The following is a 14,233-nucleotide window of genomic DNA, read 5'->3' on the forward strand; positions in this document are numbered from 1 at the left end:
CTTCAGATCCGTTGACTTTGAGTACTCGGTATTCTCCAGTCCATGGAAGGACCAGTTTTCTGGAGAGACCTTTCTTCGACTCGTAGTTCTTCATCATGACCCGGTCTCCTGGTTGAATTCCGGAACCGAGAGCTCCTTTGTTGGCTTGAGCTTGTCTTACAGATTGTGCTCGAATGGAGTTTTCAGCAGCCAGTTTCCAGGCGTCTTGAAGAGTTGTTGTCAGATGGCGAGTCCATCCTTGATAGTCAGGTTCTTTTTGTGACAGCGGTGTCGGATCCAAGATCTTATCGATCACAAACACTGGATCTCTTCCGAACATCAAATAGAACGGAGTTTCTCCTGTAGTTGAGTGAACAGCGGTGTTGTAAGCAAACGCCACTTGCTTCAGAATCTCATCCCAGTTCGTGTGATCCTTGTTGACCAATTTGGATGTCATTTGATGGAACGTCCTGAACGATCTTTCGGTAGCTCCATTTCCCTTTGAGTGGTGTGGGATGGCCAGGTGATGTTTGACGCTAAGAAGTTCACAGAACATCTTGAACGCCTCCGCTTTGAAAGCGGGGCCATTGTCAGAGGCAATTTCCGTAGGTGTACCGAACTTGAGTACGCATTCCTCCAGAATTGCACGGGATACCGTGTCAGCAGTTGCATCCTTCAGCGGGATGGCGATCACGTACTTTGAAAACCAACAGATGACGTTCATGTAGTACTTGTTGCCATTGATTGACTCTTTCAGTGGTCCGCACAGATCGACTCCAATCTTCTCGAAGATGGTTGAAGTTAGCACGATCGATTGAGGTTCCCGAGTTGATGGATGTGGAATCCTCTTCAGCTGACATTGCACGCACTCTGCTGCCCACTTCAAGAAGTGCATCTTCATGTTAGGCCAGAAGTACCTAACTTGAGCCTTCTGGTGTGACTTTCTCCCGTTGAGATGACCTCCAGATATTGGGTTTGCGTGGAACGACTCGAACACCAGTCGCCGGAGACTCTCAGGTATGACTGTCCTGAGCTGTCCATGGAATGATACGGTAAGTATCCCTTTGTCGGAGATTACAACTCTGTCTAGCACGTCATTCCACTGCCTTGACAATGAATCAATCGGAGTAGCTGGATGCTTCAAGAAATTCTTGATCATAGAGATCTCCTTATCTTTGTCCTGTTCGTCCAGCAGACTGATCGGATTGCTATCTCCGTGTGCATTGAATGAACTAGCCGGACTTTTGGCTACCATGCAGTACGGAAACTCGACGATGTCTTCAAGTTCCTTTCCTTCCAAAGGCTTCGATTCATCCTTTGCTCTCGACAAGAAGTCAGCTACAGTGTTCTTCTTTCCGTCGATATGAACGATCTCCACATCGTATTGTTGAAGTTCAACCAACCATCTGGCCAGCATGTCGTTGACCTTGCTCTCAGCCATCAGAAAACGAAGTGGACGGTGATCCGTGTGGAGAATCACTTTCGATGCGTAGAGATACGGCTTGAACTGGCGCAGAGCAAAAACTATCGCTCCCAGTTCATTCTGAACTGCTGCTCGTTGAGCTTCACATGCCGACAGAGTCCTAGAGACATAAGCTAGTGCTTGGTAACTCTTCGGGTCATCAGGAGACGTCTGAGTCAGAACTGCTCCCTGTGCGACAGCACTTGCATCCGTGAAGACGTGGAATTCCCTATTGTAGTCCGGGAACGCTAACACAGGTTTGCTAGCCAAAGCTTTCTTCAGTGTAGAGACTGCTTTCTGCTGCTCTTCACCCATGACGAACTTTACATCTTTCCTCGTCAGTCTTGTTAACGGTTCAGTTATTTCTGCATAGTTTCTGATGAACTTCCTGAAGAATCCAGTCATTCCAATGAATCGACGCAGCTGTATGATGTTTAACGGCATCGGAGCTTCCAGAATCACCTTGACGTTGGCCTGGTTTGGACTGTAGTTTTCACCATTGATCTCATGTCCCAGAAACACAATGGTCGTCCGTACGAATTCACACTTCTTAGGCGAAGCCTTCAGATTGTACATTCTGAATCTCATCAGAACTTTCCTCAGAGTTGTCATGTGCTCCTCAAACGTTTTGCTGAATACCAGTACATCATCAATGTACAGCATGACGTCATCATCCATTCCAGCGAGCACGGTTTTCAGGGCTCTTTGAAAGTACGAAGCGGCTGACTTCAAGCCAAATGGAAGATGTGTGTAGGCGTAGACACGTTTCTCAGTGATGAAACCACACTTGTATGACGATTCTTGATCCAAACGGAGTTGAAGATAACCGTTAGCCATGTCTAGTGACGTGAAGAAACGAGCTTTCCCCACCTTCTCAATGATCGAATCAATCCTTGGAAGAGGATAGTTATCCGGAATTGTGATTTCGTTCAGCTTTCTGAAGTCCAGGCAGACTCGCAAAGCGCCATTCTTCTTTCTCACCAACACAATGTTGCTGGTCCAGGGGGTGTTGCTTTCCGTAATACGTCCCGATCTCAAAAGTCCATTGATATGACCTTCCAGCTCAGCCTGATACTTCGCCGGAGTTCTGTACGGTCTTCCTCTGACTGGAACTTCTGTGCTGGTGTAAATATGCACTGGATCTGTCTCTTTGAACTACCCAAGTCGTAAGCGTTTTTGGAAAACACGTCATGGAACTCATCCAACATAGCTTGGAGTAACGCCTTCTGAGTTTGAGTGATCCCCTCGGTTTTGCTGAGATCGATCTTGAACGTTGGATCCTCCTCTTCTTCGTCTCTGGCTGCCACATGCAAAATGGGAAGAGAGGTGGTTGAAGTGTCAAAAACACTGTAATCCTCCAGCAGCATTCCATGCTGGACTGCTTCTAGCGATTTTCAGATTGCTCTCAATCTCGACTGGTTCGTCAGAAACATTGCTGACCAGAAGTTTGCAAACTTTTGTGGTGACTACAGCTGGTGCCACGAACAATTCATCAGAGGAATCGATAGCAGATTCCACGACCAGAGGAGTATCAGGTGCCAGATTCTCTCCTCGTTCGATCTTGCATTGAATGAAGCATTCCGATCTTGGTTGAATCACTGTTTTCTCAGCAACGAACACGCTGAACTGTTCAGTTCTTGCTCGACCTGTGAGTCTAGCTCCCATTGGCAGAATGTCTTTACCGATTATCACTCTGTGATTGCCATAGTCCATTCTCAGCATTGGTAAACGTGACAGAATGTCATTCCCAAGAATAAAGTCATATTCTCCAGGTGCTGGTTTTGTACTTGGATCCTCCGAGAAATGCACGCGGTGACAAATTATGGTTGATCCGATCTTGAAAGTGATCTCAGCAGATCCAATCATCGGAATTGTGTTATTTCCGACACCGACCACGGCATTGGTGCTGCTCGGCAAGAGTTTGTAGATCCCAAGAAGCTTGGCGATCGACCTGCTGGCTACCGTAATACTTGCTCCAGTGTCAATCAGTGCAGTACACGACAACGAGTTAGCCTTGATAGCTACCTGAGCAGTGATATACTTAGGTCCCGGTTTTGCAGATCCCGAAGCCACATGCTTGACAAGCCCTTCACTTGGATGTTGCAGGATGTAGCATCCTCCCCGGTCAGTTCCATACTGATCGGCTGTCAGCTGATCGTTACGTCCTTTCAGCATATCAATCTGCTCAGTCAGAGCCTTTATCTTTTCCAGATATTCCATCTCAGTTGCACTTGCCATTGCTTGTTTTACTTGTGGCTGTGATTGACGGTGATTGTCCACAGGGTTCATCTTGTTACCCGATTGTTGATCTCTGGCTTTCTTGAAACATTCTCTTGCGAAGTGTCCTTCCTTTTTACAATAGTGACACATTCTTTTCTTTCTGTAGTTACCGTTTCCTTGGCTATTGTTTGGGCGACTCTGATTGCTTCCGCCTTCCTGTGTACTTGAGGAACCATTATTCCAAGGTTTCCTTTGAACACTAGCTGCTATTGCTCTCAGCTCAGCCAACAATTCGCTTTCAGAATTTGCTGGTGGCAACATAGCTTCAACATCGAGCGCTGCTTCCAGAGCCTCACGAGGGTTCTTCGGCTTGTGTAGCTTGACACCCATCTTCATATTGTCCTGTAGACCAAACAAGAAATGCTCGAAAATGCTGTCCTTAGCAGTTTCCGTCGTTGTACTGTTGTGAATCTGTTTCACCAAGCGTGTGATAGCTCTGTAGAATTCTTCAACCGTCTCATCAGGACGCATCTTTCTTGAACGAAGTTGCTCACGATAGCGATCACCCATCGCTGGATGTGCAAATCTTTTCTTCAGTTCATCGACCAACTCGTCGAACGTAGCATCATTCTTCTTATCCAGAATTTCCTGTACAGTATCTCTCGCTTCCTCGCGAAGATAAGCTAGCAGAAATCTTACTTTATTTCCAGCTTTCGTTGTATCTTCTGTCAAGTTGAATCTGTCTTCAAAAGACCGAATGAAAGCATTCAGATCCTCTTTGCTGGATCCACTATACGGCGTGATCTGTGCAGAATCCGCCAATGTAATCGCCATAACACGTGGAAGTGTTTCAGTATTTGAGTCATGCTCGGTTAAAATGTTTTCAGAATTTCCCTTCTCGTTATCACTAGCCACCGCGTCGGTCTCGCGACCTTCGCATATTGTGGCCGCGATAACAGGGCTCACCTTTACGTCTTCAACGCCAGAAGACCCATCAGGACCATGTTCCTGCTCAGCTCCAATTGTTGTTGTAGGAGCAATGTTCTCAGAGGACTCATTTGTCAGAGTGCTCTCACGACTCTCCTCCGACACAATCGGTATAGAATCGTCCAGTGTGAACGATTTCACATCTCTCTTCTTCTGTTTCCTCAGCTTCTTCTTGGCACTTTTACTCAGCTTCGAAGCAAGCACAGGTTCCAATTGAACCGACGTCGACGCAGCTGTTGTCGTCGTCTGGATAATATTGTGATTATCAAGGGAACTCCCCTCCTCACGAGATACTGGACTTCCATTGGGTTGTCCCATCAATGCCCCATGCATTGAGTTGACCACTGATTCCAGACCAAACTGTCCTGGTTGCATATCAGATTCAGCTCGCGCTGAATTGTCAACACTTGTCACGATTTCTTCTGCGATTGCAGAAATGTCAATCTCCTTCTCTCCGTCGTAGTAGATGTCTGGTATCTCCATGTGAGACACGTGGATGCCATTGTTATCAGTTGTTGAAACAGGAGTAGACACTCTCGGCTGGTTCTCACTACCAGAGAGATATTGGTTCACAGAATGGTTTTGGGTTGTTTGGGTGCGAAGCTTGGAGGTTTCAAGAGTATCCGCCGCGTCGGTGTTTCCACCTTCGCACTTGGCAGCCTTTTGAAGCTTCTTCAAATCCCCAGACAGGCATCTGAGCTGAGAAATCACCTCCTCTTGCTTCTTCTCCACCGCTACTGCTTTGTCGCCAGCTTCCTTCGCTTGTTGTTGCATCAAATTGATGGATCCTTCGATATTCCTCATCTTTTCAGCAAGGGAATCCTCCAGATGCTCCTTCAGCCAAGCCAGATCGGACGCGATCGCTCTTTTGAGTGCGGAAAAATGTTGCGGCGTGACAGTCGATCGTTCCGTGAGTCGATCGGCGGCTGCCACCACTGCCCATGGCGGGCGATTAGCCATTTGTCCACGATTGGGCATTGAACGCTTCGATGGTTGTTTCGAATCAAAATTACCTGAAACGAATAGAAATCCAGCAGCCCATGTGCTGCCGGAAACAGAAGCGAATGACCTAAGCCGGGTATACGGATAAAATCGATAATTTTAAGGCCGTAGGCAGCGCGTCGGTATTTCTACCTTCGCATGTGCTGCCCCGGTAAACAAGCGACGAAATAAAACACGTGACACGATTAAAACGAAGCTTATAAAACGGGAAGCGCATCCTACGCTGATTTTTCCCATCGGGAATTCAAAAACCTAACACTAACCTACGCGCCAGCGGAAACACTTAATGTAAATTGCGCACTTTACAAGAAGGGGCGGGCGGGAGGGTGTAAACGAAAAGAGAAAAAGCGGGTTATGGTCCCGAGCCAAGCTAACAAATAAAAGTAGAAAGTACGGGTGGGAAGCGTGGGTGGGTCTTAAAGTTATTCTAAAAGTAAGAAAAACCTACGATGCTGCTACCAGTAAACAACGAATAAGACGCGGGTACATTTAACTACTAGTTTATTAGCGCTCTATAAGTTTACATAAAAGGGTGAAAGGGTGAAAGATGGAAGAAAATCAGTCTCCGGCCAAAACCCCGTAAGAACTGCCAAGATTACGAGAAATGTCAGCTTATATAGGCATCGAAAAGGGGCGGAGTTAATGGGTGACAATTAGTGGCGCCGAGCCTGTAGAGCGGGATGCGGAGTGTCGTTGTGGCGGCGATGACGAGAGAGCGCCGACGTTGAAGAGACGGCAGACACGACGACAGCGGGAGGCGAACATTGCAGGCCTAGGAATGGTGGTGACGAGACTGTGAGCGAAAGCGAGCAGTTTCGACCTGAAAATAAGCACTTTGTGTGTGTTAGAAACTCTGTTAAATCTTAAGAGCCGGGATAGGCTTAAGGTTTCGACAGAATACCTTACAGTATGGCGGAGATTCCAATCGAAGATGTTTCTTACGAAGATTTTGGGCTTCTTCTCAGTACAATCTACCCGAAAACAGTGTTTCCACATGGTACATTGTTCGTAGAATTCTTCTCGAATCCATCTAATTCGTTCAGATAAAACTGTCGAAAAGCTTCTGGAAATGGCTGATCGATTCATTATGCCATCAGTGATTGGCCATGTCGAATATCATCTTCTCCACAATACTAAAATTGAAAATGAGAAATTGATGTGGATGGCTGATGCATATGGAATGAAAGAACTTCTAGAGAAGACTGTTCGTCAAACAAATACTATCGAAAAAGCGAAACTTTTGAAGAATTCTCCAGAATACCAGAAGTTGTCGAAGGATGCGAAGGCGACTGTTCTCGATCGGATTATGCAATTGATTTGATCCGTTTTTATCTGTTTCATTTTTTGTTGACTTTATTTGTTATTGTTGTTGATTTGTTTTCTGGACTTTTTGAAATGAATTCGTCAAAATTTCATTTTAGAAAAAGATACTGCTCTGTTTACAATTTTTAAACCGGTAATAATCCGTCAGTTTTTACTTTTTTCGAGATCCGTACTCATCAATGCCAATTGCAAAAATGAAAAAAAATGTTTTTTACTATCGAAAAAACAAGAAAAAAACTTAATGTTTACAGCTTGTTACTCTTATTACTCTTCATTCAAATCTTTTTCAGCTGAAATAATCAAAAATGGCGGAAGTTATCCAGTACAAAAGTGCGGAAAAAACAGTCAACAGCAGTCCGGTGGACGTAGTCCTCGAAGTTAGCGATCGAATTGGACCAGAAAAAGCACTGAAATCAAAGTCATGTTTACAGTAGTTGGATGACTTGTGTTCTTCACAATAATCAGAACGGTGCCGATTTGAAATGCCATCAGTGATTGGCCATGTCGAATATCATCTTCTCCACAATACTAAAATTGGAAATGAGAAATTGATGTGGATGGCTGATGCATATGGAATGAAACAACTACTAGAGAAGACTGTTCGTGAAACAACTACTGTCGAAAAAGCGAAGTTGTCGAAGGATCCGAAGACGATTGTACTCGATCACATTCTATTGTACTCGATCATTTCATTTTTGTTGATTTCATTTGTTATTGTTGTTGATTGTTTTGTTGAATTGAAATTCAAAACTCTCTGAAATTCTGAGAGATACCATGACTGTTCTTGTGAGAATAGGCTTATCAGAAGGAATTTATTGAATAAGAATAGGTTTATAAAAAGAAGAAGAAAGATAAGTATTATTATATTATTATAATAGACCTTTTCCCATTGATGTTATATTGATGTTATAGGACGGACACATTTACTTTACCCAACACTCTTACTTGTTAGAACATGGTCGTCTTATTATGTATAGGTTTATTATATAAGATATATAGGGTTTTTATGATGTAGCCTAAAATGAGAGATGGGTTACTAAAGTTAGCTACTAATGAAGAGGGGAATAAACATGATAACTATAAATAGGGGGATGTTAAACATAAAAATAACTACTGTTCGTTAAGCGTTTCCTAGCAAACGACTGGCAATAAGAAGAATCACATTCTCTGCGAGGGAAAGGGAAGTCACATACTATAACAAAACGGTACTCGTGTTTTACTTTGACCCTCTTTAAGCTTAACTTAGACTAACACTCTATTCTATCTTACCATCATTTATTAGTACTTGTGATTAGATATCAGAATATGAGATTATGGGTTTTAAATATCATATTTGGGAATAGATATAAATATAGGACTAAGGGATAAGCATAAAATGTAAAAGGAGTAAAATATAAGTGAGAGAGAGGTTTTACTCACATCCATTCATCTCCAACACACCACCAACTGCCGAATACTCGTTCCTTTCTTCCCCCTTTCCGGTGGGCTTGGCTTCGCTTAGGGTAACTGTTGAGGAAGCCTTAGCACGGTGACTCGCACAGTTGCATGTTTTTGTACTTCTCCAAAAAATACATATCGCCGCAACATAACTGAATAGGGAGGTTTCCAGGAAGCGGCATTGCTATCGATTTGTATCCTAATTTCGCTGAACGCATTGAAGTAGCACAGTCGCAATGGCTGCTCCACAACTATCGAGTTGACATCCATGATTGGAAGATAAACGTGAATTGTCACTCGATGTATCTGCCTAACGATAAGCCGTTGTTTGAACGTATTGCCCAGAAGAATAAAGAAGAATTTAGAAAGAATAGAAATACGAATTGACCACTAACACAGGTAGTCTAGAGTGAGGAACCCCACTAGCCTTTCTCTCTTTATATACCCTCCACTGTTTGCTCAGAGGCGGGGCCTCTACGTTTGAGTAGTAGCGTGTCAAAGTCTGTGTGCCTAACACTCGAGGTATTTACCACCATATGTCAATAGGCTTTTAGGGGGGAGTGATTTATATCGCACCTAATCTCATGGGAAATCGGACCATTATTTGCAAGATCTGGTCGGGATTATCGTGTTGCATTCTCATGGAAGACGTTAATCTCTACGGAGGGGTACTGTACACAAATCTCGGTAAAAATTAATTGCGTGGTCTGTTAGCTACAGTATCCCACAATCCTGTTAGTCAGTATCACAATCAATTCCCATTCTGACACATTCAGTGACGGGTGTTCTCAAAGTTTTCCTTCCAACCTGAAGTTCCATGTTTAACGTAAGCCTTCACAAGATCTTTTCTGGGTACGTAGAATTTTCAGCGGTAAATTTAGAGCTACTTTTGAATAAAACGGCAAAAAAGTGTTTCCTTCATAGTTGTCACCGGGCCGGCCCGGGCCTTGGACGGGCCTTGAGATAACTCGCTTCAAAATGACAATTAGGAGTCGATCAACCATGTCAAATTGAAAGTCTCGGAGCTCTACTTGGGTCTATTTCCATTTTCACTATGAGTTTAGTGAGAGCCGCTGCACAATCTGTTAAGTGTCCAGGCCTTAAACAAATCAAGGAAATCAAGGCCCGGCCACTAAATAGATTATACAGCGGCTCTCACTAAACTCACAGTGAAGGCAAAAGAATAACAGATTTCACAAGATCATAAGTTCCGAAACAGAAACCCAGGTCAAAATCTTGGAGCATCTCAGACTATCTAAAATGCTCCGAAGGTACAAATTGATCACTAGTCAGTTCGACGGTGTCAAGCAAACATCCCTACCAAGCATAGTTGTACGGAATGCCATTTTCCGAAAAACCGGAATCCGGAATCCGGAACCGGAATGACGAAAAAACCCGGAATTCCGGAATCCGGAATTTTCGGAATCCGGAATGATTCGATAAATTTGCAAGGCCAAGTCATTTTTTCGAGTGTTTTTAATGATAAATAAAGTTTAAAACTACTTTTGAGGTTCAAACCGAAAAAGAAGTAATGCAGTTTTCTTTAAAACTCAAAAATTTTTTAAAATTTAAACTTCAGAATTCCGGAAAAAAATTCAAAAAACCGGAATCCGGAATCCGGAATCGGAATGAAAATTTTCATTTTCCGGAATCCGGAATGAAAATTTTCATTTTCCGGAATCCGAAACCGGAACCGGAATGTCAAAAAAAACCCGGAATTCCGGAATCCGGAATTTCCGGAATCCGGATTCCGGACAACTATGCTACCAAGATCATCGCTCTGATGAAACAAAATCCGAGGTTGGCAATTCCACCCATTTCAAATACAGCAACAAGTAGTAATTGCTCCTTCTACTTGTCTTTTGAGATTGGTTATAACTGGAAGCCGAAACGAGGTCCGAACCTGGTCCACGTTTTTCCCCAGCCTCTCCACAAATCTCTTGGGAAAGTAAACTTGGAGATCAAAAATACGAAATAATGTTTTTTCAGTTTGTTTAGCTTTCAATAAATATTTAAAGGACTTTATAAGATAACAAATACACATTTGAAGGTTAGGTGACTACAGTACACTCAGAAGATGACGTCACGGCTACGAGTCGATTGTCATCTGGAGAAAGGGCAGATGATGGATTATGAGCAGAAAACTGTCTCTATCTAATCGTCCAATACACATCCATTCCCCTTTCCCTTATTCTTTTCATTGATTTTTTCTGTTTTTACAATGGCTACTCAATCAACATCATCCAATCCTCTGAAGCAAACTCCCCGGGAAAAAAACCATAACGACAACGTAAGTATTTAAAAAATTATACTGGAGAAGCCCGTAATCTGAATTTTCAGAAAATAATGCCGGGAATTGTGCTGCTTGACGAATTGGATCCAGATCAGAATAAAGCAGATGTAGAACATATCAACGACGAGGAGCTGGACTTTGGTGACGTTGAATACGAGAACATGGAGTTTAGAAATGCACCAACTGATATGGATCCGGGAAACTGATAACATGATATTAATGGAATTGCTTTAAACATCTTTTTGATGTAAATTAATGATTTTGGAACATTTTAAAAACAAGAAGATTCATAACAAAAACAACAGAAAAAACTCCGCTTCAAGAAGATTTTTGAACTTTTGACTGGCTGCCACATGCAAAATGGGAAGAGAGGTGGTTGAAGTGTCAAAAACACTGTAATCCTCCAGCAGCATTCCATGCTGGACTGCTTCTAGCGATTTTCAGATTGCTCTCAATCTCGACTGGTTCGTCAGAAACATTGCTGACCAGAAGTTTGCAAACTTTTGTGGTGACTACAGCTGGTGCCACGAACAATTCATCAGAGGAATCGATAGCAGATTCCACGACCAGAGGAGTATCAGGTGCCAGATTCTCTCCTCGTTCGATCTTGCATTGAATGAAGCATTCCGATCTTGGTTGAATCACTGTTTTCTCAGCAACGAACACGCTGAACTGTTCAGTTCTTGCTCGACCTGTGAGTCTAGCTCCCATTGGCAGAATGTCTTTACCGATTATCACTCTGTGATTGCCATAGTCCATTCTCAGCATTGGTAAACGTGACAGAATGTCATTCCCAAGAATAAAGTCATATTCTCCAGGTGCTGGTTTTGTACTTGGATCCTCCGAGAAATGCACGCGGTGACAAATTATGGTTGATCCGATCTTGAAAGTGATCTCAGCAGATCCAATCATCGGAATTGTGTTATTTCCGACACCGACCACGGCATTGGTGCTGCTCGGCAAGAGTTTGTAGATCCCAAGAAGCTTGGCGATCGACCTGCTGGCTACCGTAATACTTGCTCCAGTGTCAATCAGTGCAGTACACGACAACGAGTTAGCCTTGATAGCTACCTGAGCAGTGATATACTTAGGTCCCGGTTTTGCAGATCCCGAAGCCACATGCTTGACAAGCCCTTCACTTGGATGTTGCAGGATGTAGCATCCTCCCCGGTCAGTTCCATACTGATCGGCTGTCAGCTGATCGTTACGTCCTTTCAGCATATCAATCTGCTCAGTCAGAGCCTTTATCTTTTCCAGATATTCCATCTCAGTTGCACTTGCCATTGCTTGTTTTACTTGTGGCTGTGATTGACGGTGATTGTCCACAGGGTTCATCTTGTTACCCGATTGTTGATCTCTGGCTTTCTTGAAACATTCTCTTGCGAAGTGTCCTTCCTTTTTACAATAGTGACACATTCTTTTCTTTCTGTAGTTACCGTTTCCTTGGCTATTGTTTGGGCGACTCTGATTGCTTCCGCCTTCCTGTGTACTTGAGGAACCATTATTCCAAGGTTTCCTTTGAACACTAGCTGCTATTGCTCTCAGCTCAGCCAACAATTCGCTTTCAGAATTTGCTGGTGGCAACATAGCTTCAACATCGAGCGCTGCTTCCAGAGCCTCACGAGGGTTCTTCGGCTTGTGTAGCTTGACACCCATCTTCATATTGTCCTGTAGACCAAACAAGAAATGCTCGAAAATGCTGTCCTTAGCAGTTTCCGTCGTTGTACTGTTGTGAATCTGTTTCACCAAGCGTGTGATAGCTCTGTAGAATTCTTCAACCGTCTCATCAGGACGCATCTTTCTTGAACGAAGTTGCTCACGATAGCGATCACCCATCGCTGGATGTGCAAATCTTTTCTTCAGTTCATCGACCAACTCGTCGAACGTAGCATCATTCTTCTTATCCAGAATTTCCTGTACAGTATCTCTCGCTTCCTCGCGAAGATAAGCTAGCAGAAATCTTACTTTATTTCCAGCTTTCGTTGTATCTTCTGTCAAGTTGAATCTGTCTTCAAAAGACCGAATGAAAGCATTCAGATCCTCTTTGCTGGATCCACTATACGGCGTGATCTGTGCAGAATCCGCCAATGTAATCGCCATAACACGTGGAAGTGTTTCAGTATTTGAGTCATGCTCGGTTAAAATGTTTTCAGAATTTCCCTTCTCGTTATCACTAGCCACCGCGTCGGTCTCGCGACCTTCGCATATTGTGGCCGCGATAACAGGGCTCACCTTTACGTCTTCAACGCCAGAAGACCCATCAGGACCATGTTCCTGCTCAGCTCCAATTGTTGTTGTAGGAGCAATGTTCTCAGAGGACTCATTTGTCAGAGTGCTCTCACGACTCTCCTCCGACACAATCGGTATAGAATCGTCCAGTGTGAACGATTTCACATCTCTCTTCTTCTGTTTCCTCAGCTTCTTCTTGGCACTTTTACTCAGCTTCGAAGCAAGCACAGGTTCCAATTGAACCGACGTCGACGCAGCTGTTGTCGTCGTCTGGATAATATTGTGATTATCAAGGGAACTCCCCTCCTCACGAGATACTGGACTTCCATTGGGTTGTCCCATCAATGCCCCATGCATTGAGTTGACCACTGATTCCAGACCAAACTGTCCTGGTTGCATATCAGATTCAGCTCGCGCTGAATTGTCAACACTTGTCACGATTTCTTCTGCGATTGCAGAAATGTCAATCTCCTTCTCTCCGTCGTAGTAGATGTCTGGTATCTCCATGTGAGACACGTGGATGCCATTGTTATCAGTTGTTGAAACAGGAGTAGACACTCTCGGCTGGTTCTCACTACCAGAGAGATATTGGTTCACAGAATGGTTTTGGGTTGTTTGGGTGCGAAGCTTGGAGGTTTCAAGAGTATCCGCCGCGTCGGTGTTTCCACCTTCGCACTTGGCAGCCTTTTGAAGCTTCTTCAAATCCCCAGACAGGCATCTGAGCTGAGAAATCACCTCCTCTTGCTTCTTCTCCACCGCTACTGCTTTGTCGCCAGCTTCCTTCGCTTGTTGTTGCATCAAATTGATGGATCCTTCGATATTCCTCATCTTTTCAGCAAGGGAATCCTCCAGATGCTCCTTCAGCCAAGCCAGATCGGACGCGATCGCTCTTTTGAGTGCGGAAAAATGTTGCGGCGTGACAGTCGATCGTTCCGTGAGTCGATCGGCGGCTGCCACCACTGCCCATGGCGGGCGATTAGCCATTTGTCCACGATTGGGCATTGAACGCTTCGATGGTTGTTTCGAATCAAAATTACCTGAAACGAATAGAAATCCAGCAGCCCATGTGCTGCCGGAAACAGAAGCGAATGACCTAAGCCGGGTATACGGATAAAATCGATAATTTTAAGGCCGTAGGCAGCGCGTCGGTATTTCTACCTTCGCATGTGCTGCCCCGGTAAACAAGCGACGAAATAAAACACGTGACACGATTAAAACGAAGCTTATAAAACGGGAAGCGCATCCTACGCTGATTTTTCCCATCGGGAATTCAAAAACCTAACACTAACCTACGCGCCAGC

The 14,233-nt window shown here is 44.1% G+C and overlaps 2 protein-coding genes across 2 annotated transcripts; both read left to right on the forward strand.

Annotated features, from left to right (window-relative positions):
• Window positions 1–6,559: 6,559 nt before the first annotated feature.
• Window positions 6,560–6,971, forward strand: GCK72_007458 (uncharacterized protein; the record flags this gene model as incomplete). Its single annotated transcript, XM_053726219.1, has 2 exons — window positions 6,560–6,647; window positions 6,694–6,971. The coding sequence occupies 2 exons, from the start codon at window positions 6,560–6,562 to the stop codon at window positions 6,969–6,971; spliced, it is 366 nt and encodes a 121-aa protein (XP_053590413.1).
• Window positions 6,972–7,455: 484 nt separating this feature from the next.
• GCK72_007459 (uncharacterized protein) lies at window positions 7,456–7,731 on the forward strand (the record flags this gene model as incomplete). Its single annotated transcript, XM_053726220.1, has 1 exon — window positions 7,456–7,731. The coding sequence occupies one exon, from the start codon at window positions 7,456–7,458 to the stop codon at window positions 7,729–7,731; it is 276 nt and encodes a 91-aa protein (XP_053590414.1).
• Between the last annotated feature and the right edge of the window lie 6,502 nt (window positions 7,732–14,233).

The sequence above is a fragment of the Caenorhabditis remanei genome, chromosome II (genome assembly GCF_010183535.1).
Source record: "Caenorhabditis remanei strain PX506 chromosome II, whole genome shotgun sequence".
NCBI classification, from domain to species: Eukaryota; Metazoa; Nematoda; class Chromadorea; order Rhabditida; family Rhabditidae; genus Caenorhabditis; species Caenorhabditis remanei.